Raw genomic sequence first — 26422 nt, 5'->3', positions numbered from 1 at the left:
CTAGGGAGACAAACTGAGTTCATTTATCAAAATCCACTTTTAGCTTACAGATTCAGTCATCTTGCTACTGCTCTGGGCTTGTTTTCCCATAAAGCACAGGGAGGGAATACCTGAGGCTCTTCCGTAGCCATCCGGCACATCTCCTCAGGGTCCAGCTCCACTGGGTCATAACCTAGTTTCGCTTTAGCAGCTGCTTTCAGGTTGTGACTTCCTACTGGGAGGTAACTGTCTCTCTTCACCCACCTGGAAAAAATCAGAAAAAACAGCCCTGACCTTCAAAATAGGCTCAGGGTTGCAAAGGGGATGTGGATTGCCATGGGGACCTCTCACCAAGGACAGCCCAGCTGTGGAGAACAGCAGAGTACAAGGCTGTCCAACTTTAGCTTTCCCTATCAGGACAAGCCCCACTGTCCATCCCACCTCCACCGCTCAGAATTTCCACCTTCCAGATAAGATAAACATTTCACCACTGGAGACAACCTGGCAGGACTGCAAGGACATTCAGCTAGGCTCCAGAGCCTAGACTGCTCCAGGCGGAGAAACTGACATAAAATTCCAAACTGCTCTCTCTCCCATGTGTTCTTTCCTCCTCTGGCTGTGCCAGGAGTCTTGGTGGGTGAGGCTACAGTTCCTTCCCTGCTCCAATGGCCTGATCTTAACCCACCCTTTCTCTGTTCCCTGCAAATCAGCCATCAAACACTTGAGGCTGCAGGGCAAGAGCCAGTTCTGGAAGCCCTTCAACTGCAGAATACAGCATGCCAAGGGGAAGAAGACATCACAGAAATGGATTATCACACAGATGAAGAAGGTTCACAAAACTTTCCAACAGACAGAATGAGAACAGTATTCAGATACAACAATAATTATTTTATAAAAACGCAAGAGATAAAGATGCAACTATATGATAGCACAGCAGCATTCCATACCTCAGACAGTCCATGTGGATGCACTGGGATGCCTTGTACTCCCCCTGGCTGTCCTTCTGAAACCCAATTTCCTGATACATATTCATTCCATGAGCTGCTGCTCTTGCTTCCACAAAGGGCCTGGGGAAAGAGGCAGAGTGAAGAGAAGGAGCAGGATAGCCATTTTCCTGCATCTTCAACAATGGTTCCACAACTCCTTTGTTACAGACTGCCTAAAGAATTTTTCTTGTGATTTATCTGTGTATCTTGCCATGGAGAAAACTTTCTGCAGGACATGGGAACACATCATCCCTGAAAGTGTCCAAGGCCACACTGGACAGGGCTTGGAGCAACCTAGTCTAGTGAATGGTGTCTCTGCTCATGGCAGGGGGGTTGGAACTAGATATTTAAGGTCCTCTCCAACCCAAACCGTTCTGTGGTTCTATGACAGAAATGCAATGTGACCCAAGAGGCAAAGCTCGTATCCTGCCCCTGGAGGTGATGGCATGTGGTCCCTCTGCCCTGCTTTCCAAGGCTTGCCTGTGCCCCCCCCCAGTATCTGCCAGGTCTCTTTTGACCCTCTCCCTACTCTCCCAAGACTGGGCTCATCCACAATCCCACATTCAAGGGTTAAAGGCAGCTCAGGCAAGTGAATGGACTCTTCAGAAAGTCCTACTGCCAAGCCAGTGATCACAGGATTTGGTGAGGTGGGCGAAGTGGCCATTCCGCATGGATCCCACACTGCCTAAGCTATGGAAGGATGTCAAGAATGGAATCTGACCCTGCCCTTCAGCTCTGGTGACATGTTGCCAGCTTAGTTGTCATTCCTGATCTTACCAGTCAAAGAAGTCTCCGTTGTATGTGACAATGATGGTGGGTTTGGTCTCCTGGACATGTTCAAACCACCTCTGGATTAAATGAGCCTGGGATGAAACAGAAAGGATATGTACTTTAAGGAACTTCATCTCCTTCATGGACAGTTGGCAGATACCATACACTGTACTCCACCCTTTCCCTCTCCTCTGCACCTAGCCCAAACCTGACCTCTCTTACCCTTATTCCCAAGAAATGAAAGTACAACCAGCCCTGACAGACTCACTGAATTCCCCAGAGAGGCAGTCTGCCAGGGAATGAACTCTCTTTGGCCAACAAGAACCCCAGGCAGGCAAAACTCTGCTAAGCAGAACTGACTTACCTCATCTGGTTCATTAAAGACACAAAATGGACCCTCATACTCTGGTTTGGGAGTAAACTCAAAGTCCTCAATGTCCTCTGAGACGATCTCCCTGTTTGTGATCAGGTAGCCCTGAGGAGGTGACAAGGAGGCAGTAAGGAGGACTGGGCTTGTAGGCAACCCAAAAATACTGTCCAAACAATAGGAAGTTTTTCCTCTTGAAAGCCAGAACTTCTGTCAAGGGGGAACAACTGTTTGGGAGTCATCTGTCAGCCATCAGAAAAGGAGGCCAGGAGAGACAACACAGGACACCAGTGTTGTTCCTCTCACTCAGAGGAGTACCAGTAATCTAAGCTGGGTACCACAAAACTCAGAATCTTCTGCATCACCCAGACTTTAACACCATTTCCACAGCCTTACACCATGCAGCTGCCAGCACAGCAAGCCTGAAGCCAGCAGGGTTGAAGGGGAATGCTGGGCTGCTCCCTGGTTTCGCTGCTGGAGCCTGAAACCACCAGAGGAAACCACTCTGCTAGCCTTACCTGCCCATCAACCATATAGGAGATCATCATGATCTGGTCTGTCTCTGCATCAGGAAACTTCAAAGGGAGTTTGGTCGTTTCAATGTCAAAGGCAAGAACAACAGGATCCTGGGCAGGATCAAATCCATTAGAAAATATTCCAGAGTTGACTTAAAGTTAAAAAGCAGCTCCCATCAAGCCCAGTGCAAGTGAACCAGAACTTCCCCACTAACCATTTTAGTGCCTTATCAATGCAAAAATCATTACTCAAGCCCAGAAACACAGCTTTCCCCCTGCCACCACGGTGTGACACCAGCAGGATGTCAGAAACCAGTCCCTTGGGTGGACACACCTGGACAAAAAGACACCTGCCCACCCAATGCTCACCGGCCGCTCCACAAGGTCATCTCGGCGGGTGATTTCGGGGGGGTAGGTGTTGCCCCGGTATCGCACGTCATACCAGTGAGCCTATAGAGACAGGAGGGCAGGCAGGGTCTTACCAGAGGGCCAGATCCCTCTGGTACCCTGTCCAGCTGCTGGAGACAGCACTGCAGGAATCACACACAGCCCAGAAGAAAGGCTCAGATTGTGGCTGTGCATCAATCAATTATCTTTTCTGCGTGTCATTAACTAAGGAGAAATCCAGCAGCACAGAACTAAGCCCTCCACATGAAGTCCTCCTCACTGACACCTTTGTGAAGGTCTTGGAGAGAAAAAGACCTTTCTGCGCTTCAGGAATGTGACCGTGGGAGAGCAAAGCTCTTCCCTACTCACCACATGGATCTTCAGGTCAATGGAGAGGCGAATGTGGTAAGGCACATCATACTCTCGCATATCCACAATGTTGTCCATCTGGTTAGCAATTTTTCTGGAGGCTCCCTCCTCTTCTGCGCTTAGACTGCCTCTGCTCAGAGCACTGCAAGAGCAGAGGGAATAGGCTGCCTTTCCCGAGTGGCCATCTCCCAGGGACAGCCACTGGCACTGGTGACACCAGCAGCAGGAGTCAGGGACAGGAGAGAAATAGAAAATATTGGACATTTTCCCTTTTAGTTACAACTAGAAGTTAAGGTTGCCCAGTGTCTCTCAGGATCCTTTCACAGGGAACAAGCAAACTATCTGATATACAGGCAGATATACCACTACATGCCATGCCATCCCAGAGCCTCTGGAACCTCTTGATGTGCAGCATGAAGCTGGAAGTTGGGTGGCAGAGAGGCACAGCTGGGATCAGACTCAGGCAGGACAACATCTGTGAGGACAGCTGGGAAATAATCAAGGGAGTCTAATTATTAAGTAGGTGGTGAGGCCCTGACACAGGTTGCTCACAGAAGCTGGGGCTGCCCCATCCCTGGAAGTGTCCAAGGCCAGGCCAGACAGGGCCTTAGACCAAACTGGTCTAGTGGAAGGTGTTCCTGCTCATTGCAGATGGACTGAACTAGATGGCCTTTAAAGGTCCCTTCCAACCCAACCATTCCATGATTCTATGAATTAGGAGCTTTTACCTTGACAGCATGGCCGTGTAGACATCGCTCGCCTGGTCCCGCTCTCTGTTTTTCCTCACAGCAGGAGAGATCTCCTTCCGCACCTTCACCAGGTCCTCCACTGTGTTGAAGGACAGCTTGATGTAGTTCCTTTTCAGGCCCACTAAGTGGTTTGGCTGTGAAGCAGCACAAGAACAGCAGCTCAGGGATGGGCACCATGAGAGGCAGGGGAAGGCCAACAAGAGTGATGTAGGTGGAAGAATTGGCCAAAAAAGAGGTGCTGATGGGTGGGAGAGTAAAGCACCGAGAAGAGATTCTGGTGGGCATGTCAAGAGCAGCACAGCAAGGGCCCATCCAGTCCAGCTGTTCATGCAGGCATGTTGTGAGCAGTGTTCACCCAGGGATGAAGAGGAAGAGCAGGCCAAGCATGCATCCCCATCCCACAGCACCCTTCTTCCTCCAACCACTTTAATTCCTACAACTAATGTCCAGAACACACTGTGAAACAGCTGATATGCTTGAGGAATATAATCACTGATAAGCAATTAGTCATAATGAACACACTTCTGAGACACCACAGCAGCACCTGGAGACTGAAGTCAAGCATGCTGCTTCCCTTCCTACACCACTAGAGCTGTGTATGGGCCAAAAAACCCCACCACTTAAGAGCACAGAGGGATACAGACCAGGTCCAAGTCTTCTTTGGGAACAGTCTCCAGCTTTGCAATTTTCCCTTGGAACTTCTTAGAAAGAAAGGAGGACACTTCCCGCTCGCAGCCCTGTTGAGACACCCTGGGGCTGAGCAGTGTGGCTCTGTCCCTCAGGAGGAGACCAACCCAAAGCAGGTTGCCCAGGAGGTCTTGAGCTCCCCAGGATGCCATCTCCTTCCCTGGGAACCTCATCTCTGCCAAGGCCCCCTCCTCACCTTCTGGGTGGCAATGTAGAAGTAGGGTTTGTAGGGCAGGGCCACCTAGGAGACAGCAGACGGATGATGGTGGCAGGTTCCCTCCTGGGACCCCACACCACCTCATTGCCCTGAAGACCCACCTTGAAGCGGCTCCCATCCTCCTGGATGAAGTAGTAGTCCACTGCGCTCACTGACCGTCGGTCCTCATCCAGCACCTCTGTCTGCCCAGACACCATGACTCAACAAAGTCCCTCCATGAGACTCCCCTGGGGCCCCACTACAGGACCCTCCCATGCTGGGGCCTACCAGAGGTCTCCCTGTGAGACCTCCCTTCTGGTAGGGCCAGGGAACCATGGGAGGGCCAATAGGCCCGTTTGTGTTACACCACTCTAATTAGCCAGATTGCTCCGCCAAGTGCCTTGGGAAGTAGTTTACTATTTCTTAGCTCCCTGAACCCCCTTAAGGCAACTGAAGACACCTGACATTGCATGGCACGGAGCTGCCTGTAGCTGCAAATAGCTGAGCTCATTGCAAAGCCAAACCTCGAGGAGCTTGACTACTTCACCAGCGTTTGGAGGCCCCCCAGAAAACCCAGAACAAAACTAGTTAGTTTTCCCACCTTGGCAGAGCCAGTCTGCCTGGATACCAGCAGTGTAACCAATCAGTGCCATGGAAAAGTCTGCCTGGAGCAGCCCTAAGCACCAGTCATCCACCAGAGGGTATTTAAGACAGCACCCAGAGGGGCCCAGGGGCCAAGACCAGTCCGGTCCCATGCTGGCTGCTGCCCCCACTCCTCGTTAACTCCTCCTGCCTGCCTCCGTCCTGCTGGTCCTGCCTTCCTGTGTCCTGCCTTTCTGTGTCTCCTGCTTGCCTTGCTTCGGTTCCTGTTTTAACTCGGTTGTTGGCACTGCTCTGGCTGAGGACCTGCCTGCTGGCTGAGGACAGCCTGCAGCCGTGTAGCAACACGTTCACTGGTGGTGAACATTTGTTTCTGTGCTTTTTATATTAGTTTTCGCTTTTCCTCTCTCCCTCTCTCTCAGCTCTCCCCTTCTTTCGCTTGTTTGTGTTAAAACAAAGCAAATTATCTGTTTGACCTTCAATATTTGACATTGTTTGCCTTAATTCGGTTTTCGAGGAATCATTTTACGAACAAGGTTTTCGATCTGTCTCAAATACGACCGCGACACCATGGGAACCCCTCCTCCCCAGTAGGGCCTGGATCTGTGTGGGAACCTGCTCTCCCGGCCCTACCGGGGCTCTCCCCAGGGCTCTCTCCTCCACGCCCTGTGTGGGGTATCTCCGTGGGACATCCCCACACTCCGTATCGGAGGCCTCCCCATAGGACTTCTGTCCCCCAGCCCTACTGGCGAGATCTCCGTGGGACCCTCGCTCCTGGTACGGCTGGGATCCCTCTCCCGGAAAACCCTCCCCAGGCTGTACCGGGGCGTCTTCCCGCAGGTCTCCCTGTGCCTCATCTGTTGCCTGCTCAACTCGCGCCCCGGCGGCCCGTACCGGGTGCATGTTGATGAGCCAGCCCGTCCGCTCTCCGGGCTCCGCGGGCCGCTCGAAGCCGAATAGCGCGTCCAGCCGGTCCGTGCGCCGCGCCCGCTCCAGGCGCTTGATCGCGGACAGCGCGGGGGCATCGTCCCGGCCGGACCCCGCGCCGTCCACTGGCTCCCGGGGCCCGGCCGGCCGCCGCCCCCACCGCGCTGCCTCGGGCTCGCCGCCGCCCCGCAGGCCCATCCCCGCCCGCCCGGACAGCGCCGCGCCAGGAATTTCCCGCGCTCCGCCGGTTCCCGCGAGAGCGAACACCCGCCCCGCGCGCGGCGGCGGGAACACCAATCAGAACAAGGCCCCGCCCCCCCGCGGGCACATCCCACCAATGACGGCCGGGGCCCCGCCCCCCGGCGCGCGCCCTGCCGCTGGCCCCGCCCCCCGGCGCGCGCCCTGCCGCTGGCCCCGCCCCCCGGCGAGCCAGGCCTGGCACGGGCTCGGCTGCGGCGGCTGTGGCGGCCGAGTAGGCAGGAGGCGGGCAGGGAGGAGGCGGGAGGCGGGCAGGAGGCGAGCAGGGAGGAGGCGGGCAGGGAGGAGGCGGGCAGGAGGCGGGCAGGGAGGAGGCGGGCAGGGAGGAGGCGGGAGGCGGGCAGGAGGCGAGCAGGGAGGAGGCGGGCAGGGAGGAGGCGGGCAGGAGGCGAGCAGGGAGGAGGCAGGCAGGGAGGAGGCGGGCAGGGAGGAGGCGGGCAGGCAGGCAGGAGGCGGGCAGGGAGGAGGCGGGCAGGAGGCGGACAGGCAGGAGGCGGGCAGGGAGGAGGCGGGCAGGAGGCAGGAGGCGGGCAGGGAGGAGGCGGGCAGGAGGCGGACAGGCAGGAGGCGGACAGGCAGGAGGCGGGCAGGAGGCAGGAGGCGGGCAGGGAGGAGGCGGGCAGGAGGCGGACAGGCAGGAGGCGGGCAGGAGGCGGGCAGGGAGGAGGCAGGCAGGGAGGAGGCGGGCAGGGAGGCAGGAGGCGGGCAGGGAGGAGGCGGGCAGGAGGCGGGCAGGCAGGAGGCAGGCAGGGAGGAGGCGGGCAGGGAGGCAGGAGGCGGGCAGGAGGCGGGCAGGGAGGCAGGAGGCAGGCAGGCAGGAGGCAGGGAGGAGGCGGGCAGGAGGCGGGCAGGGAGGCAGGCAGGCAGGAGGCAGGGAGGCGGGCAGGAGGCGGGTGGGCAGGCAGGCAGGCAGGCAGGCGGGCAGGCAGGAGGCGGGTGGGCAGGCAGGCAGGCAGGCAGGAGGCGGGCAGGGAGGAGGCGGGCAGGCAGGCAGGCAAGTGGCCGGGCGGGAAGGCAGGAGGCAGGCGGGCAGGCAGGCAGGAGGCGGGTGGGCAGGAGGCAGGCAGGCAGGCAAGTGGCCGGGTGGGAAGGCAGGCGGCAGGCAGGCAGGAGGCAGGCAGGAGGCGGGCAGGCAGGAGGCAGGCAGGGAGGCAGGAGGCGGGCAGGCAGGAGGCAGGCAGGCAGGCAGGCAGGAGGCGGGCAGGGAGGAGGCGGGCGGGCAGGCAGGCAAGTGGCCGGGCGGGAAGGCAGGGAGGCGGGCGGGCAGGCAGGCAGGGAGGCAGGAGGCGGGCAAGCAGGCAGGAGGGGGGCGGGCAGGAGACGGGCAGACACACACACGCACACACACAGTCAGGGTTCACAAACGCACACACGCGCTTGGACCCCCAAGCACGTGGGCCCAGTGGCCCCTCAGCCCCAGCCCACAGGCCTTGCCTCACCAGCTAGCCCAGCTTGAATTCTGCTGCTGAGTGCACAGGCGCACACGCCCCCACCTCCCACCCATGGTTTCGGTGGGATACTCTCTCCAGCCCACCAGACAGACAGGCAGTGATACTGTCCAGCTCCAGCTGCATGGAGCCTCCGATTCACGATTCACGTGTGAGTACCCAGCATGCCTATTACCCCAACCACTTCATTACCACCTGACCAGAAGGGACAAGCCACTCTCCCTGTCCTTCCCCTTCCCTCCACCACCCCCTAACAAATGATGTGAAGTGTACAGAATAACCTCAGGGTCCTGGCCAAGTCACTTTTGGCTACTACAAAAATTAACCCTGTCCTGGCCGGAGCCAGGACACACAGCGATGTGTTTTCTATGTGCTACAGAGAAGGAACAAATAAAATTCAATTCCTAAGTGTTTTGGATTGAACTGGCAAAATGCCAACTGCCCAACACAGAGTCAGTCTCCTACCAAAAGACCTAACTGAGGCCTACCAAAAGGTCTAACTAAAACTACCACACTAAGGAAGAGGCCTGAAGCCCCTTTGAGCTTCCAGAAGTTTCCATCTCTGCTTAGGAAAGTCTGAATTTCACCTGAGCTTGACCCAGAAAGTCTTTGTAGATCCTGGACACCACCGCAGACTGTCCTGCCCTGGCTGGTGTATACAGCAGCAGAAGATTGGGAGCAGTGACAGTATTCACATGGTCCAAAAAGGAACTGACTTTGTGAATGTGAACAATGGGATTTAAAAATACCCTGCCGGCTGTCTTCTGAATGTGCCATGGCTGCTGTTGAGTCAGACTTTCCCTGGAGATGCAGGAACCTGTTTAATGGCAAAGCCATGTTTTGTGATTCTGTCACCTGGCTGCTCTGGGGGTCAGGTTGCTTGTTTGCTCCTTCAGTGAATTGTGGTCATTTTGGTTAAACTAGGCCGGAGGGAAATGAGGGGAAGTTTTGATGATGGCTTCACATCATCTGTGGCTTGCTGTGGCCAGTGCATGAGAACAAGCCTTTGTAGGGTTCTCTGGAGTGGCAGACGCTCCCTCAGAGGGACAAATGGGTCTGAGGCATTTGGATTTGGATTGGGAACCAAGGTCTTTTGTTCCAGCAGCCTCTCACCAGGTGTGACACTGGTGGTCCATAGCTGGCATCTGAATCAGCCAAGCAGGGCAGGGCTAAGACTGGATGGTTCAGAGGCTTTATTGCTGCTCTGCACCATGGATTTGGCATTGAAAGGTTGAGATTTGAGTGCTGGTAAACGACTGCCCTTCAGTAGCAGAGAAAATCACAGAATCCCAGAATGGTTTGGATTGGAAGGGACCTTAAAGATCATCTCATTCCACCCCGTCCCATGGGCAGGGACATCTTCCACTAGCCCAGGTTGCTCCAAGCCCCATCCAACCTGGCCTTGGACATGCAGGGATGGGGCAGCCACAGCTTCTTTGGACAACCTGTGCCAGTGGCTCTTTCTTACCTATTTCACTGAGTTGTCACCTGAGATCAGGTAGAGGTGAAGCGCTGGATTGGCAGCACCAAAGAGTGCATAGAGAGTGAATTTAAGGCTGAATGTAACCTTCTCCAAAGCACCCTGAGCAGTGAGAAGCTGAATTCTCCAGGACAGCAAAGCAAGCTGTCAGTTGGGTTGGTCTCTCTATGGTCATCTTCCCATATTTACAGTGGTCAGTGAGCACAGGCTGATGTTTATCTTCTACAAGGTAAACAGGCAATTATGTTTTGTAAGTCATCCTGGCATGTCTCAGGCTGCCCTTTTTCTTTGAGGCTTTAGCAGCAGAAAGGGGATATGTCCACACACGTTGAGATGCTTTGCTTTAGGTCCCATGTGTGCCATGGACTATGGGGCTCAGCGGGCATTGCAGGCCTTTGGCAGCTTTCCTGCAGGCTCAGAAACCTGCAGATCTGAAGGTGATAACTTGGGACCATAAAAATTGCCAGACTGCACCACGCAGTGTCCCCTAGGTTATCTCTGGAGCACATTTTGCTATTAACCTGAGAGGTTAATAGCTAAAAATAGTCCAGCTCTGACCTCTTGCATCCCACTCCAGAGCCATCCAGCAGGTGGGTGGGCACAGTTGGCCAGTCTTATGCAGGCAGAGCAGAGCAGGGACAGCCATTACCATCCAGAGCTTCCATAGGTGCAAAGGGCTAGAAACTCTCTGGGGGAGTCCATGGTTGACCTGCTGGGCTGGGGTAGTGCCTGGGGGACATCACAGCAGCTGGGAGGAGGGTGGGGACCAGGAGTGGCTAGTGGTGTGAAGTGGGAGCTGGGGAAGTGAGAGAAAGATGAAGGATGCCAAAGCAAAGCAGAATAATACAAGGGATAGCAGGTGACCTTGGATGGAAGGGAGAATTTGGCTCTGTCTGGAGAGAGGTCTCCAAGGATCCAGAGAAGGCCCTGAGGGGGTGACAGTCTGAGGGATGGTGGATTAGAACACCCAGGTCCCCGTGGCTGCTGTACTTGCCAGGTGGATGAAGTGGGGGAGATGCACCATCCACATGACCCTGGACTGCACCTCCAAGTGGAAGAGGGATCCAGCAGGCACCTGGTCCCTGCCAACTTCTCTCCAAAGCTGAGGCCTGTGATGGAACGCTGGAGGGCACCTGCACCAGGGATGTGGGCCTGCAGGTGAGAGGAATGACTGGCTTCTGGAAGGGACACCTGCTTGGACTGACATCTCTTATCTGGACATGGTGTGGTATTTCAGAAATTGTTGGGTTATCTCTGGGTCAATTCTGAAAGATGCTGAAACCCACGTGGACAGTTTGGGTCTGTTGAGCTGAGGGTGCTACTTGCAGGAGTGTCCTGGGATTTACAGGGAAGCACTACACAGCTCAGCATGGAGCTCAGAGCTTTGTGAGCATCACAAAAAAATCATTGGCTGGCTCTTCTTCTGCCCTGGGATCTGTCCATGCCTAAGCCTTACAATCTCTTTCATGCAGATCAAACTGTGCGCAGGCACAGCAGGGAGGGCAGAAGACTGAGCCTCACTTGGGCCAATGCCACTAGAGGAAAGGCATCTGTTCATCACTGCATCCTGTGTGCATCAGTAGAAGTACTGGATGGCCATGCAGAGCAGCTCCCAGAGCTCCAAACTGTCTTTCACCCATTGATTTTTAGGTTCTATTTCACAAATGGGAATTCCAGATAAGAAGATTTCTGTTTCCCAAGAAAGAAAATGTTGTTGGCTGCTATCTTGTGAATAAAGTCTGTTCTGTTCCTTCTCTGCCTGTGTGTAGCAGTAGGGAGGAAAGTGGCTGCAGGTAGCTGACATGTTTAGCGAGAATAAATTAGGGATGCGAGCAAGTGAAACTTGCTTTTCCACGAACTTAAAAAACTGGCACAATGCATGCTGAGTTAGTGCAGTGAAAAAGGCCAGACTCTTATGGACAATGAAGAATTGCTGTGAATTACAAGTTCTGAAGGCACACCTGACCCCAAGTCACAGCCAGGATCAGTTCTATGCTCCCTGCTCTGCCAGTGCCCCTGAGTGTGACAGTGCCCTGCCAGGATGACTAAAGCCCTGACCTGATGGAGGCAGGAGGAGAGGTCTGAGAGCATGAGCGGCATCCCCAGTTCCCAGCACCACGTATGGTGCTAGCCCTGCTCCTTGCTCCTGGAGGATGGAACCAGGCTGGCATGGGTGCTGAGCCTGCCTGGCCTGCCATCAGGGACTGTCCCACTCTTGTCATAGAGGGCAGCACCCACGACCTCCTGCCACCTGACACGGGGCTGTGGTGATGATAGGCAGTGCTGGACCCCCCCTAACTGCAGGGCTGGCTGTGACCCACAAACTGCGGCCATGCCCTCCCCCCAGCCCCATGGTGCTCCTCATTCAGGCACCCCATCTGCAGATGAGACCTCATCTCTGCACTCTTCGAGGATCATCTGTCAGAGATGTGTGACAGCCCATCACCAGCTCCTTAGAGCTCAGTCTGAGACTGGAACATCAGGAAGACATTGTCCTCTTTGCCTCATGTTTGGGAGAAGAAGTCATCCTCCTGCAGCCTTCACCCAGTCTCCCTGATCCCATTATCCACACTGGTCCCCTCATGTGCCACCGCATGCTCCCATATGTACTGCGACTTTCACATTCTCCTCCATGACCTGTCATGGTGACTGTGCTCCAGCAGCCCCATTCACCAGGTTGCCAGGACCTGATGTTCTGACCTGAAGATTCCTTTTCCTCTTGCATCTCCTTGGTACACCTGCGGCCACCTGACTTCTTCTGTCCTGCCTGTGCTCCTGGCCAGAGTCCCTCAATGGGAGGCACCCTGATCTCCATCCACTTCCTCTCCTGCCTCCAGACGGATCTTCTCGCACCTCCTCCAGCCCATCCTGCACTTACGTGTTGGAATATGGCACAAAAAGCAACTGGGGGTGATTTCACAGTGTTGCAGGCTCAGGTTGCTGGTCATCTGCCTGTTGTTGTAGTGCAGTGTTTCTTACTGGGGGTCAGGGAGGAGCCCTTTGCCTGGAACTCAGCATGCTGTCATCTGGAGACACCAGCACTGCAGACGTTTGGTCCCACAAAGTCTGATGAAGATGCAGAACTGGCTGGGGCTGTCAGCTCAGGGCTGTTGCTCTGCTGTGGCATCTCTTCCAGCCATCCCAGAAGATCCAAGGCTCTGGCCCCACCACTTTCCGAGAAACTGAACATACCGGCTGACATCAGGGCTAATCCGCTCTCAGAGAGCCTTCACATCCCAGCTGAATCCATCTTCTCCTGCCCACGGCCCTGCTTGCACCAGCTTTCTCCCCTGGGCTGCTCTCTTGTTGCAGCTTCTCTCCTTTGTTACCTTCTGTTTTTCCCTTTTCCCTTACCTGTCTCCTCTTCCAGGATTTCCTTCCCAGGGGAAGGCAGGAAAAGGCAAAACAGGGCCATTCAGGCAAACCCAGAAGTTTTTCCCAAGAGAACAGTGATGCAGAGGCTTGAATCTGGCCTGGAAAGCAGGTCTGGGAGTGCCAGAGTGTCTGCCACTGGGTTATGGGATCACCCCAGCATCTGCCCTTCCCTCTCTTCCCAGCACATCCCTGCCCTCCCAGCATGTGCCTAGGCTGAGGAGGACACATCTCTGCCTGCCCCAGGCTGCATGGGATACCACTATCCCTGCTGCAGTGGTGTGGTGGGGGGTTAATTTAGGGTAGGGGAGGTGTGGGGCTGCAGGCTGTCACCTCCCTGAGCCCTGCAGAGGGACCTGAGGATTCACAGCATGGTGGGTAGTTGCCTGGCACTGCTGGCACAGCCCCGTCAGCTCCGCAGTGAGACACTGGAGTGATGGAGCCAGTGCCCAGAGCCCAAGAAATGTCAGGGATGGGGACATGCACTACCCAGAAGCTCTGTGGGGTTTATGGGGAAGGGAGGACCCCTAGTCATCCATCCCTCTGGGTCCTTGCCCAGTTACACCACTGCAAACAGAGCTGCATCTCCGACTGTTCTCAGGGCAGCACAGCCCCACAGTGCTGCTGGTGTCTCATTGTCCCTCCCCTGTGGTGAGGTGCTTGGCCCCACAAGGTACACTTGTAGTGCCAGCTGAGCATAGAATCATAGACTGGTTTCGGTTGGAAGGGATGTTAAAGCTCATCTCATTCCAACTCTCTGCCATGGGCAGGGACACCTTCCACTATCCCAGGTTGCTCCAAGCCCTGTCCAGCCTAGTCTTGGACACTTCTAGGATGGGGCAGCCACAGCTCTGGACAACCTGTGCCAGTGTCTCACCACCCTCACAACCAAGAATTTCTTCCCAATATCCAATCTAAATCTACCCTCCTTCAGCTTAAAGTATGGCCACCCATGGCTTGCAGTTGGGATAATTCGCTGCAGAGCCATTTATTGTCTTCTTCCAAGGCTCAATCTTTGCTGTTGGCTTGGTAGCTGTGTAGAAGCAGTTTTCCACACCACAGGTCAAAAATCCTGCATGTCATGTAGGGAAACAGAGGCGATGGGTCTGCTAGGGGTCCTTACACCCTGTGGGATGAACTTTGCATCATGCCCCAGTCAGAGACAGCATCATATGCTGAGATGCTCCTGCTTCATGGCTTGCAGGCAGTGGACCTGGGAGCATTTCTCCTGCCTTAAAATTTAGACAGATCTGTGAGGACCCACCATCCCTCTCCCAAGGCTGTGGAGGCACGTGGTTCCCTGGAGCTTCCATGCTGGAACACTCCATCCGTGGGTAGTTTGTGGGGTTTTTACAGCAATGAGAACTGCAGCTGAACAGCCCAGTTAAAACTCTTGTCCCATTTGGATCAGGGAACTTAAGCTGGACATCGAAGAGCAGTGAACTGCCTGCAAAACCTCAGGGAGTTGTATAATCAGGGTATAAGACAGCAGCGACCTGAAACAAACTCTCAGGTGGAGAAAAAAAGCCTTCCTCTGTACCTAGGGTGGTCTCAAAAGTCGTTGAGTGAAAATAAAGGACAGATTTGGGGCATGTGAAAGGGCACAAGGAGATGCTAATATTGCCAGATGACATGATGGGGAGCAAAAGAGTTTCCTGGGGAGAACAGAAATATGCCAGGCGGATGAAAGCTGGGTAGGGTGGGGGCACAGATCAGTGTTTCTGAGGGGAAGAAGAGACACTTGAATCCAGAAGGAAAATGCAGAACAAGTCACTTTGGAAGGGCTGGGCCGGGGTATTTCAGACGGTCAGAGGAACAGTCCCGGGAGCGGCGGCCCCGCAGGACTGAGCAGACCTGAATGCCCCGGAGTACCCCGGGACAGCGCCGACCCCTCGCCAGGCACGTTCCGGCAGCGGGAAGGGCCGGTCGGGACCTCCCGCCCCACTCCCCATGGCGGAGGCGTGTCCCGCGCCCCGCCCCGCCTCGGCACCGGTCGCGCTTCGCCCGCAAGGCCGGTACTGCTGCTGCTGCTGCCCAGGTAAGCGCAGGAGGCGGCGGGGACCCGTCCCAAGGAAGATGTGAAGGAACGGGGGCTCGCGGCGCAAGAGCGCTGCCCAGGACCTCACCGCATCTCCGGCCGGAGGGACTGGGCGGTAGGGCCGCCGCTGCTCCCCCAGGCGCGGGGGCGCCGGGGCTGTCGGGGGCGCGGTGGGTCCGGGGGGGCTCCTCTGCAGCCACAGCTGCCGGCGGAGCCGGGGGGGGGGACAGAGCGGAAGCGCCACCTGTCTCCGCATCTCTTCTGAGATGCAGCAACTGCTCGGGAAATCAAAGCGGTGAAAAAATGGGTCACGGAGGGAAACAGGGCTTGGGTCCCTGTGTGCTGTGTCGTGTTTTCTCGACAGCGTGTTCTCCAACTTTCTTTGTCTCTGTTTCTGGCAACCACGATCCCACCTGGACAAGAGGGAAAAACTTTAAACTGAAGTAGCATTAGATTAATTATTAGGAAGACATTCTCCCCCGTGAGGGTGGGGAGCCCTGGCGCAGGTTGCCAGGAGAAGCTGTGGCTGCCCCATCCCTGGAATTGTCCAGGACCAGGCTGGACAGGGCTTGGAGCAACCTAGGCTGGTGGAACGTGTTCCTGCCCATGGCACGGGGTGGAACTGAATGAGTTCTTAAAAGTCCTTTCTAACCCAAACCATTCAATGATCCTTGTGTGTCCCTGTCCAGTAGGACATTCTATGATTCTATGAACTGCATTATGTCCTTTGAGAGGGAACATCCACCGCTGAGTGTGGTGGATGGAAGCTGGACTGTGGTGTTCTGCTGTAGCTGTTCATCTTGGAAAACATTGCTGGAATAAACTCCTGCCTTGCTCCACCTCCTGTGGGGAACACGGATTGCTCTTGTGCAATGGGGACTTGGCAGTGACAGCACGGCAGGGGCTTGACTGCCTGTGGTGGAGCGATTGAGAATTAAAACTGTCTCGTGTTTTTTGCATCGAGCACTCTATGCCTGGGGGAGAATTTCCAGCATTTGCGCTTTTTATTAGCAAACCTTTGCGACCTGAACCAAATTTCATGATTAATGATTTCCAGTCCAGCTCACAGAGAAGGTGTGTGACAGGGCGGCAGTGCCAGCACTGCCGCATGAGCCTTTAATCTGAAGCTGGTAAGTTGCTGAAGCAGGAGCCAGGAAAACAATCCTGTCTGATTGTGCTCTGACACTGCATTCTCTCTGTGCTTCTTCAGAAGCCAGCGGGGTACATTAAGCGGCAGCTTTGTAGCTCTCAGTGCTGCCGCTGACGCAAACTCCTGGTGAGGAGGTGAAAAAGTAAAGTGCACGAAGGCACATCACTCTCTGCCCTCATTCCTCCCTGCCTGCGGTGAGAGGGGGCTGTCCAGCCCATTGCTGGGGCCGTGAACTGCTCTCGGCATTTTGCAGCACGAGTTTGCTTGGGACCCTCCAAAAGGAAATCAGCTGACAAAGCCAAACCCGGTGCTTTCACCAGGTGGGTGTAAAGTGAATCTGAGACCCCACCAGGAAGCATCTGGAGAGATAAAGATCTGTCCAGAAGGGCTGTGATAAGAGGGGCTGGGTGGTCCTGGGCAGGCAAAGTGGATGAGAAGCAGGAGGGGAAGGAGAGCTCTGAGAGCATCAGAGTCACTGTGTCAGCATCTGGGCAACCCTGGAGCAGGGGCCAGGCAACAGGATCAGGATGGGCATGGAAATGGCAAGAAACTGGGAGCAGGAGCATTGAGCAGAGGGAAGGGGTAGCTGGCTGGAGGGATGGCAAGGGGGAAGAAAAGGAGTGAAGAGCTGGAGAGGTAAAGATGAAGTTGGGGTGCCAAGAAGAGAAGGGGGTTCTTGTGTGTCCATGAGTTTGGCTCATCTGTTGCATGGGCAGAGGGTGGGCAGCAGTGCATGGCATGCCTGCACAAGCAGTGTGACAGTGTCCTGAGTGCAGCATCTTCAAGGTGGAGGATTGAGAGGCAGTTACATGAACACAGGGATGTTGCACCAGGTGGGCACCCTGTTCTGGAAGGCTGGTCTGTGTGAGCACTGGGAGCCACAGATGGCATGTTGTGGAACTCTGTTTTCATCCTTTGTAGTGTGATTCCTGATGGAAGTGTTAACTTCAGAATGGAGACCCGCCTGTTTTCACCCTCATCTTATTTTAAAAATACAGGTTCTCCCTGCCTTAAAAACATCATCCCCTGTCACACTCTTTTCTGTGTGACTTGAATCTCTTCCCACTCTCTTTTTCAGTTGGTGGGCAAGCCCTGTGCACCTCCCTGAGGTCAGAGCAGGGCTACTGCAGGTTGCCTTGATAACACAGAGTGCACAGCATTGTCCGTGGGATGGGGGAATAACCTTGGGCCCCATAATGCTGCAACTATGCCTGGGTTGTGCTCAGAGTCCAGTGTCCAGAGGAGAAAGCTGCTTTTTTGGCAGCAGAACCTGCTTGTCTTGGAGACTTGGCAGTTTGATTTTGCTGAGCCAGACCTTGATGGGAACCAGAGATCCTAAGCAATGGGAATTCTCATTGGAATCCTGTGCTGTGGCATCCAGGGTGCTGCAGGAGGTGGAGGATGGACCCCAGGGTGGGCAGAGAGGGGGTGCTGTGGGCAGCTTGAGGTGTCAGCAGGACTCTATGTCAGGGGGTGCTGTGGGTTTTGGGGCAGTTGCTCTCTGCAGGGTGGTGGGGATGGCAGAAAGGTGCCTGTGGGCTGTGGGCCACTGATTGTGCAGCTGTGCTTGGACAACAAATGCCATCTCACCATCACTCTGCACCATGGGGAATACGGTGTGTCCACTGTGGAGGTCTGTGCACTGTGGGATCTGTGCTGGCTTCTGCTCTGACAGGCCCTGGGGGGATGAACTGGGACTACTCCACACCAGTGGCCCATGGAGAGTGGCTGATTTTGTGGAGGGAATGGACAGGATGAGAGGATATAGTCTTAAGCTGTGCCAGGGGAGGTTTATGTTCAACAATAGGAAGAACTTCTTCACAGAAAGGGTGATTTGATATTGGAATGGGCCACCCAGGGAGCTGATGGAGTCACCATCCCTCAAGGTGTTTAAGGAAACATGGCACATGTTGGTTTTAGATCATAGGTTGGACTTGATGATCTCAGGGGTCTTTTCCAACCTGATTGATTTGGTGAGTCTCTGAGCTGTGGGCAACTGCTGGTATGCCTCTGGGCTGAAGCCTGGTCCCTTGCAGAGTCAATGGGAGTTGTGCCAGGGGTACTGGGGTCAGAAGGATACTGGACAGAGGCAGGTGTGCTGTCTGGTGGACTGCAGGACTCTTGGGATCCACCTGATTGATTGATTCATTAATTCATTTATCTATCTATCTATCTATCTATCTATCTATCTATCTATCTATCTATCTTTCTTCTTCCCACAAAACTGCTGAAACTGGGTGAGGAGTTTGAGGTGAAAAGCATCACTGCTTGCTGGAGTTGCCCCACTGAGCAGACATGGAGGAGAAGTGGGGCATGAGACTGTGCATGGTGGCACTAAGAGTGAAACAGGAGCTGACCTTCAGGAGATGATGAAGGACAGTCTGGGTGTACTCATCAAGGACAAGGGAATGTGGAATCACCACTTGTAAGTCTTTCTTATGCTGCTGCACCAGGCGTGGGGAAACCTGGTAAGAGTGGTGGCCCACTGCTTAGTTCTGGCAGTCACTGTGGGAGTCAAACTAGAGCAAATCCCCAGAAAAGTGAAATGGGCAGCCCTTGTAAGAGTGCAGCAGGAATGTGAGTTAGGTGTGTGGTGGTGAGTGCCTGGTGGGTCAGCATGGGTATGTGCCTGGAGGCGATGGAGCCACCCAGGGTGATGGTAGGGCTGAGAGATGGGGTCCGTTGCTGAGCGCCATCATGTGTGGAGAGGAGGTAGGTGGGAAATGAGGGCTCTGGGTCCCAGTGACATTCAGGACCAGGTGGGGTAGAGTTCTTGCACCCGGGGCTGCCCTGTGGGACAGGCTGTGCTTTGTGGGATGGGCAGGAGAGGCTGTAGTGGGATCTGTGCTTCATTTTGCTTGTAGGGTGTGACCAAAACAGATCTGCCGCTGGGACTGCTCCATGGCTCCTGCTATCTCATGAGTCAAAGACAATATTTTGCACGTAAGGAGAATTGGCAGCGCTGCAGTGCATAGGGTATGGTTTGGGATCAGGGGTTGTTTTTCCCACTGCAGGGAACAAGAGTTAGAGCCAGCTCTTCCCTGCAAGCATGGACAGTGACACCAGATGCTCTGAGCCTTCAGCTGCGTCCTCCTCTTTGTTCCTGCTTTGGGGATGTGGGAACCAGCTTGGAGATCTGGATCTCGATGGCTGGAACAGGCACATGGTCCCTTTCACCATGTGGAGCAGACAAGGAAGTCTTCCGGGAGATGTGGAGATCAGTCCTTACACACAGCAGGAAAGAAATGGCTGACATGGACCCTTCAGACACATCCATGAAGGATGACCCAAGAAGAAAGCGCTGAGCTCTTCAAACAGCTGTAACACTGCTCTGAGTCCAGAAATTATCTGCAGAAACTGATAAAGCTTCTGAAGGACAAAGTTCTCAGGGAAGAAACAGGCAAATGTTTGCAGACAACAGAATCCAGATGCAATAAAAAGAAAATTTTATTGTATACAGGGGCAGTTAAAAACCAGCGGGTCCTGTTGAGCATGGAGCTGTTGGATGTTGCCTTAGAAGTATGTATGGCCAAACTTCGTGAACGAATATTTGAGAAGGGCTCTCCATTTGGGGGTGTGCCCTTTGAGCCTGCGCAGTGGATTTTTTTAGGTAAGGCACAGTGAGGGCAGTACTGACCCCACCGTTTCAGTCCCGAGGTCCATCTGCCACGGCCGAGCCGGCTTGGACAGTGACAGTGAAGTCCTCAGGACTGCCTACAGCAACCGGTACTAACCGAGCGTCTGAGATCTGACGGGATCGTATGGCAGGGAGGCTTTAACTGCCCGGTACGGTCTCCACTGAGACTCGAACTCACGACCGTGTGATCCAGAGTCTGGAGTGCTCACCATTACACCACGGGACCGCCTTAGAAGACCTGTACTACAAATGACTGAAAGCTAGAGAAACAAAGCTGCTGTGGGGAAGAGAGGCAGAGAGATTACAGACACAGCTGGACTCCTGGCCCTGCCACAGCAGGGAATCCCTGACCAGATATGACCTTGAGGAGCCCTGGCGAGGGGCTGCACTCAGAGCTGCAGGGGAAGGCAAACCCCACCAGGCACCTGTGCCAGTTTCCAAGGTAAAAACTCCTTTCTGACCCCAAACTGGCAATGAGCTGTTCCCTAAGCACGTGTGCAAGCCCTATGCCTGACCCCCTGGGGCTGCCATGACTCCAGGGGACAGCATGACTGCCCAACCCCTTTCCTTCCTCTACTGGAGGTACATCAGTCCTCCAATACTGAGAAATTCTTGCCTTGAGCCCTGGGAAGGTCTCCTCCTCATCCTGATAGAATGCCTTCCTTGGGAGGTATCTGCTAGACCTCTGCTTTTTTTTTTTCTCCTGGTGTGTATTCTAGAAGAGACCTCCTCATCCTCACTTTTATGGACCTTGGTTTTCCACAGATCTGCAGACCTTCTCCTCTAGATGGGTGATGTCAATGAAGAGATCGAAGTAATTTCTTTGGGAACAGAGCACATTCCAGATGTCCCACATGATCACCAAAAATTCCAGTGGTTCTTCAAAAACCTTCTCAAAGATCTTTCAGGTGGTCTGCCAAATTTCCTCCAGATCCTGCTGCAGAGCACTACAATGGAAGCAGAGAGCTGTGATGGAGACCTGTGTGGAGAGGGCAAAAATCTTTGGAGTTTGGTTTGATGACCCCATATATCATTCAGACATTTCCAGCTGTGGGAGGGAGCCAGTCCAGGCAGTAGCACCTGGAAATGAACAGAGGAGAAAGGCTGGCTGAGCTCCCTGGGAGACTGGATGTCAGTTGGTGGTGGTGGCAGGCTGAGAGCATCCATCGTTGTCTGGTTTCCTTGTACTGCTGATCGTTTCTGAGCCTTGGGAGCCTGAACTGTGTCCCCAGCAGCTCCAGGGCCGGCTTGGTTCTGGACTGAGGAGGAGGAGAAGATGCAGCTGTGGGAGGAGCAGGGCTGTGTAAAGCCTAGAGGATCTGGGATTGTAAGACACAGAAACAGATGTTTCATATTCTGGTAGCCACAACCAGGATCCTTGGGAGCTGGAAGCTGCTCCAGCATCTTTGTCTCCTTCATCCTGCACCCCCGGGCAGACTCCCTTCTCTGGGATCATGTGGTGGATTGGCACCAAGCCCCTGTTTTCTCTAACCTCACACCCACCAACCCCTGGTGCCAGGAGATTACATCAGTCATCTTCTTGCTGACACTGGGAGCCCTCACATCACTGGCGAGAGGAGATTTGGGTCCAGGTCTTGCGAGGAAGGGTTCAGTGGGGTGGGGAGGGGACAGAGTTGCCTTGGGAGGTGGCAGGACCCAGCTCTATCTGGTCAGGGGACCAGGCATGGGGACTTGTGCTGGATGAGTGGGAAGGGGATGAGGAACAGCCCGCTCCCCTCTTTCCCTCTGGTGGCACCCAGGACTGGCATGGCCAGGGCCAGCGGGTGAGGGGCAATGGCAGGGAGTCAGGGTGATGTCCATGAAAAGGTGAGGATGCAGATAGAAGCTCAGTGAGGTGGTCTGGAGGAGCCTGGAGAGGCCACAGGTGCAGCTGGTGTCCATACACACCAAGGGCCCCTCCCACAGCAGGTGAATCACGGCTGAGGGGACTCCATCAGCAGTGTCATGAGTGTGTCCGTGCTCAGTGCTCCACAGAGGTCTCCAGCTGGAGCTAGCTTGGATTGCAAACTGATGCCTCTGGGAGATGCCCATGTCACTGGGCACAGCTTGGTGCTCAGATGTGTGCCAAAGTTCTAGGCAGGCAATGCGAGATTATTCACAACAGCAGGACAGATGTTGACAGATGCTGCAGCTGGATGGGAAGGATGTGAGTGCCAGGTGAGGAAATGATACTGTAGCAATAAACATAAATTGATGTTCAGGGGGAAAACATTATTTATGCCTACACTGGACTAATATACAGTTATATAGTTACATAGTTGCCACATTAGCTCTTGGAAAAAACTTTTGAGTCACAGCAGAGCACTTGATTGAAACAGGAGCCTGGGGTGCCGCAGCGAAGAAGCAGAGTGCTAATAATAGCTCTGCCAACACTGTGCTGCTCGGAAGTGGTGCAGGCTCTGGATTCTGCTCCAAGCACAGGCTATCTGAGCCCAGTGGGAAGCGTGGGAAAGAGTGTCCCCAGCTCCCTGCCCTGTCCCTGCCTGCTCGTGGCACGTGGATGCTGTTGGCCTTGTCAGGGCAGTGGACACTGGGCTGAGCGATGTGGACTGTCTGGTCTGACAGTATCCCTGATCTGCACTGAAACTTGATGTTGCCATATTTTACATATTTTACTGCTCTGCAGGGTAAGTGCTCAGGGTCAGTAGCACTGGATTGTTTCTCCTGTTGGATTATTTTCCCTGTTTCTTCTGTTTGGAGCGGACTGGTGTTCCTGGATGTGTGCTCAAGCCCTGCTCTCTGTGGCTTATGGAGTTCTGCAGACAGACTGGTGCAGGGCTGGTTCCTCATTCACACTGGTGTTTTTAAGGATGGGGCAGTATGTTCCTCAGCGCCATGACAGTTGCCTCGATTTTGGTAACCCACTCCTCCTTGCCCTCTTTAAGCAGATTCTGAAGGTGTTCCTGCCCAGCTGTGTGTCACAGAGTGTTATTTTGTTCAGGGAACAGATGATGTACTGTTTTAGTGAGGCATGGACACCTTTTGCAGGTCTGGGCATTGTCCTTCAGGACCTAGCAAGGTTTTACAGGTGATCCTGGGTTCAGCTACATCGTGTCATATATGAGCTTATTTCCTTCTTCTAATAGAGAGGAGATTTTGGCCATGACTCCTGCAGGACCCAGCTCCAGATCAGTACCTCTGGATGCTGCTAGCAGTGACATGATGCTGCCACTAAGTTGGTTTAGCAGGGCAGGCCGGTGCCTTTCTACAACCAGCTGGGTCTCAGTTGACTCTGAAGCATCTCTATGGCCTTGCTGGAACTGAGGCTGGGTGCATCCAGGTGGCCTTTTCTCTGGTGGCATCAGCTGCAATCCTATGAAGAACCATTTTGGTTTTGCCTGGTGAACTCCAGGAGTGGAGAAGGGACACCTCTGATAACAAACAGTTCCCTCTGACCTGCTCTGAGAGGTGCTGATGTCTCAGTACTTCTGAAGGGTGCTGGGGTGGGGATGGGGGTGGCGACCATCAGTGGGAATATTAGGAGATGTGAAATGGGCCTGGGGGGTGGCTGCAGATTGCCATCTTTAAGGTTCAAACAAAGTGAAGGCATCTCACATGCCCCTGAGTTCCCATTAAAACCAGCCAGACCATCTGCAAACCAGGCCCACATCAGCATCTCTGGAGTGGTTGGGGAAGTTGAGGCTGTTCTCTGGTGAGAGATATTCAGGAGCCACGCTTCTGCCATCCATCCCACTGCCTGCCCAGCAGCTGGAGATCCCTGCTGTGCTCCCCCACATACATAGCATCCCAAGGGCTTGCTGTGATGCTGCCAGGGCACTTCCCTGCCTGGAGCATGACTTCATCTTGCCACCACATCATCCACTTCTTCAGGAAACCCACTGCAAATTGCTGCTGTGGTTTATGACAGGGACTTGGTTTGGTCTTGAGGCAGCAGTGACAGTATTTTATTATGTGTTTTACAATAAATTGTTCTTCTGTATCACTGATACCTCAGAGGCTCAAGACTTGGTTTGGCTGCTACAAAGCTGTTTTCCTTTTCTCCCTGCTGGTTCTGGCAAATGGCTGTACAGCAGGTACTGCATGTGGTGTCTCCAGTCTGCTCCCCACTCTTCCTCTGCATTTATGCATCTTCTTACATGGCATTTTTTTGCATTTGCTCTTGCATAAACATTGTCATGCTGTTTTCGTGAGATGCTCTTGGAGAAAAGCTCTTGGCTCTTCCCCTCTGCATTTAATGATCTCTCTTTGCCCTTGTACACACACATCTGATCACTCTTCGTGGGCAATCTTGGGTTTGTTTTGCTGTGCTAATAGTCTGCTCCAGACTGGTACCCTCAGTGCTCAGTATCAAATACCATGTGTCTGCTTTTCATCATGTGCAAGGCACCAGGCTCGTGTTCCTCAATAGCTTGGATTGCTTATTCAGCATGCTCCAGGCTATGAAGGTGCTTCTGCAACACGCCTGGGACTTCGTGGAGGTGATGCCATGAATGGAAGGGGAGTTCAAAGGTGTATTTTGGAGGGATATAGCTGGAAACAGAAGGGTACATTCTGGCATTTTGAGTTGGTGTTTAAGCAAAGGAGAGAAGGTGCAAAATTTCTTCTCATCATAAAGATCTTGAGGCACTTTCTAAGTTTCAGAAAAGCCTTGTTTGACTGTGTTAAAATATCATTTATAAATGGTTTTTAATTTCCTGCCCAGCTGGGGGACGTTGGAATAATATATGGCAAACTTATAGTAAATCAGTTCACTTCAGGTAGGAATGGGTAAAATGAAATAAATATGCTATTTTATGGCCAGTGTGTTGGATGAATCTTTGCTGTTTTCAGTCATGGAATGTAAGTGAGAAGGTTTATCTGAATTCTTAGTCTATACCAAAATGGGAGAGCATTCCAAGTAAAAGCTAATAAGAGAAACACAACTTGACCTCAAACATTTTAAAAAATTGATCTTAATAGTATAAAAAAGGGAAGTTAATGCTAAATGGTCTGATACTGAAACCCCTTTCTTTAAATAATTAATTTTTCCAAAGCCAATGGCATTTCTGCAGGAATGAGCATAACTGGAATAGGGGAATTCACAGGACTGGGCAGTAAAGCAAACTTCTTTTTTGCATCACCTAATAATAACAGGAAAAAATGTCTAAAAAGTATTTATGGTTTAATCATTGTATTTAGACTGTGACCTGTGTGCTTAGAGTTTTAATTCCAAAAGGCAGGGCTTTGAAGGGTAATTAAATGTTATGAGGGTTTTTGTAATTAACTTTGATGCTTGCATTTATAAACTTCATAACTTAAGTTACCAACACGGTGACCCCAGCAGCACATTGTCCCCTTGTCCCTCGGGTCACTGGGGGCACATGGGGCTCGGTGCCCCCGTGCTCCCTGTGCCACTGTACTGGTGCTGGCAGCTGCAGGCACAGGCAGCAGCGCTGTCACGGGTTTGCCTTGCCCTCCCGCAGCACCCTCCTCCCGGCTGTACGGGCTCTCACGGCACTTTTCTATCCAGCGCAGGTGGGGATCGACGCCGGCGCCGAGAACCGTGCGAAGATGTGCCTGCGCTCACGCTGACCTGCCCGCCCCTCGTGCCCGCTGCCTGTGCCGCACGGCGCCATGGGAGGATGCTTCTCCAAGCCCAAACCAGGTGACTGCCCTCCAAGGCCGAGCCCCCATCCTGCCGTCCCCCTGGGAGAAGTAGGTCAACAGTGGACGCTGGCCGGGGGAATGTTAATGCTCGGCTCCTGCAGAGAGGATTACTGGACTCTTAATCCCCCCGAATTCCTCGGCTCCCTCACTCTCAGGCAGGGAGCTGCGGGAGGCTGCAGCAGTGCCAGGGGGACAGTGGGCAGGTGGGAGAGGGCAGCTCTGCCAGGTCCTGTCTCCTTGTACCTCACCATCCTTCTGCTTCTGCCTTTCTGCTGTAGCTGCGATAGAGCCCCCCTCCTCATGCCCCAGGGTAGGTTTGCTATCCTCACACACACAGGTGGGGCTCCAGCACCTTCCTTCTGCTGCAGCTTTGTCATTCACTGGCCAGCCCTGATTTTTTCCCTATGGGAAGGGAATTACCTGAGAAGAAGGAGGCCAGGTCCCAGGGCTACTCTGCCTTTGGAATTTTATTATCTTGGCAAAGCTTGTCTATGTGTGCTGCTTCCAGTGGGAAAAGCAGCTGTAAGCACCTGGACATCAAGAATACTCTCCTTGCCCAGGACAGTCCCACTACGGCTGGGCTGGGTGGGCTCCCTGCTCTGTGCATTTTGGGGAGGGTGGTGTACATGGGAGGGGCAGGGTCTGTGGTGTCACCTGTCCAGGCAAACTGGCTGATTGCGGGGTGATGTTGAAGTGTCAGTGTTCAGCCTTCTCCTCAGCAGGCTGGGCATGAGCAGGCAGCACAGGGTCAGCCGTGCTCCTCATGCCTGGCAGCACCCACGTCGCCCAGCGCAGGATGCCAGGGAGTGATGCTCTGGTGCATGAGGGATTGGTCTAGTCAGCATTGCCAAAGCTGCCATGGAGGAGCTCCCAGTTCC

General features: G+C 53.9%; 2 protein-coding genes across 11 annotated transcripts in view; one reads left to right on the top strand and one right to left on the bottom strand.

Annotated features, from left to right (window-relative positions):
• Positions 1 to 6731, bottom strand: part of POLE (DNA polymerase epsilon, catalytic subunit) — a 32831-nt gene extending 26100 nt beyond the window's left edge. For all 3 annotated transcript variants that reach the window (XM_071572110.1, XM_071572111.1, XM_071572112.1), the window contains exons 1-12: positions 6501 to 6731; positions 5129 to 5209; positions 5007 to 5051; positions 4768 to 4860; positions 4103 to 4257; positions 3375 to 3516; positions 2988 to 3068; positions 2622 to 2729; positions 2101 to 2211; positions 1743 to 1828; positions 927 to 1046; positions 111 to 243 (exon numbers count right to left, since the gene is read on the bottom strand). In XM_071572110.1, coding sequence (XP_071428211.1) covers positions 111 to 243; positions 927 to 1046; positions 1743 to 1828; positions 2101 to 2211; positions 2622 to 2729; positions 2988 to 3068; positions 3375 to 3516; positions 4103 to 4257; positions 4768 to 4860; positions 5007 to 5051; positions 5129 to 5209; positions 6501 to 6731 — 1386 coding nt within the window. The remainder of the gene's footprint in view (positions 1 to 110; positions 244 to 926; positions 1047 to 1742; positions 1829 to 2100; positions 2212 to 2621; positions 2730 to 2987; positions 3069 to 3374; positions 3517 to 4102; positions 4258 to 4767; positions 4861 to 5006; positions 5052 to 5128; positions 5210 to 6500) is intronic.
• A 1622-nt stretch (positions 6732 to 8353) lies between these two features.
• Positions 8354 to 26422, top strand: part of AIFM3 (AIF family member 3) — a 53542-nt gene continuing 35473 nt past the window's right edge. For 6 of the 8 annotated variants that reach the window (XR_011699229.1, XM_071571736.1, XM_071571735.1 and 3 more), the window contains exons 1-2: positions 15066 to 15129; positions 25408 to 25542. Coding sequence is in view for 7 of the 8 variants with exons in the window: in XM_071571736.1 (XP_071427837.1) it covers positions 25512 to 25542 (31 nt within the window). In the remaining variant the exon portion in view is untranslated. Of the gene's footprint in view, positions 8391 to 15046; positions 15130 to 25407; positions 25543 to 26422 lie in introns of those variants that run through there. The other 2 variants (XM_071571730.1, XM_071571729.1) reach the window with 2 other exon arrangements.

This window comes from Pithys albifrons, chromosome 17, assembly GCF_047495875.1.
Source record: "Pithys albifrons albifrons isolate INPA30051 chromosome 17, PitAlb_v1, whole genome shotgun sequence".
In the NCBI taxonomy this organism is placed as follows: domain Eukaryota; kingdom Metazoa; phylum Chordata; class Aves; order Passeriformes; family Thamnophilidae; genus Pithys; species Pithys albifrons.
This window is presented reverse-complemented; position numbering and strand designations above follow the sequence as displayed.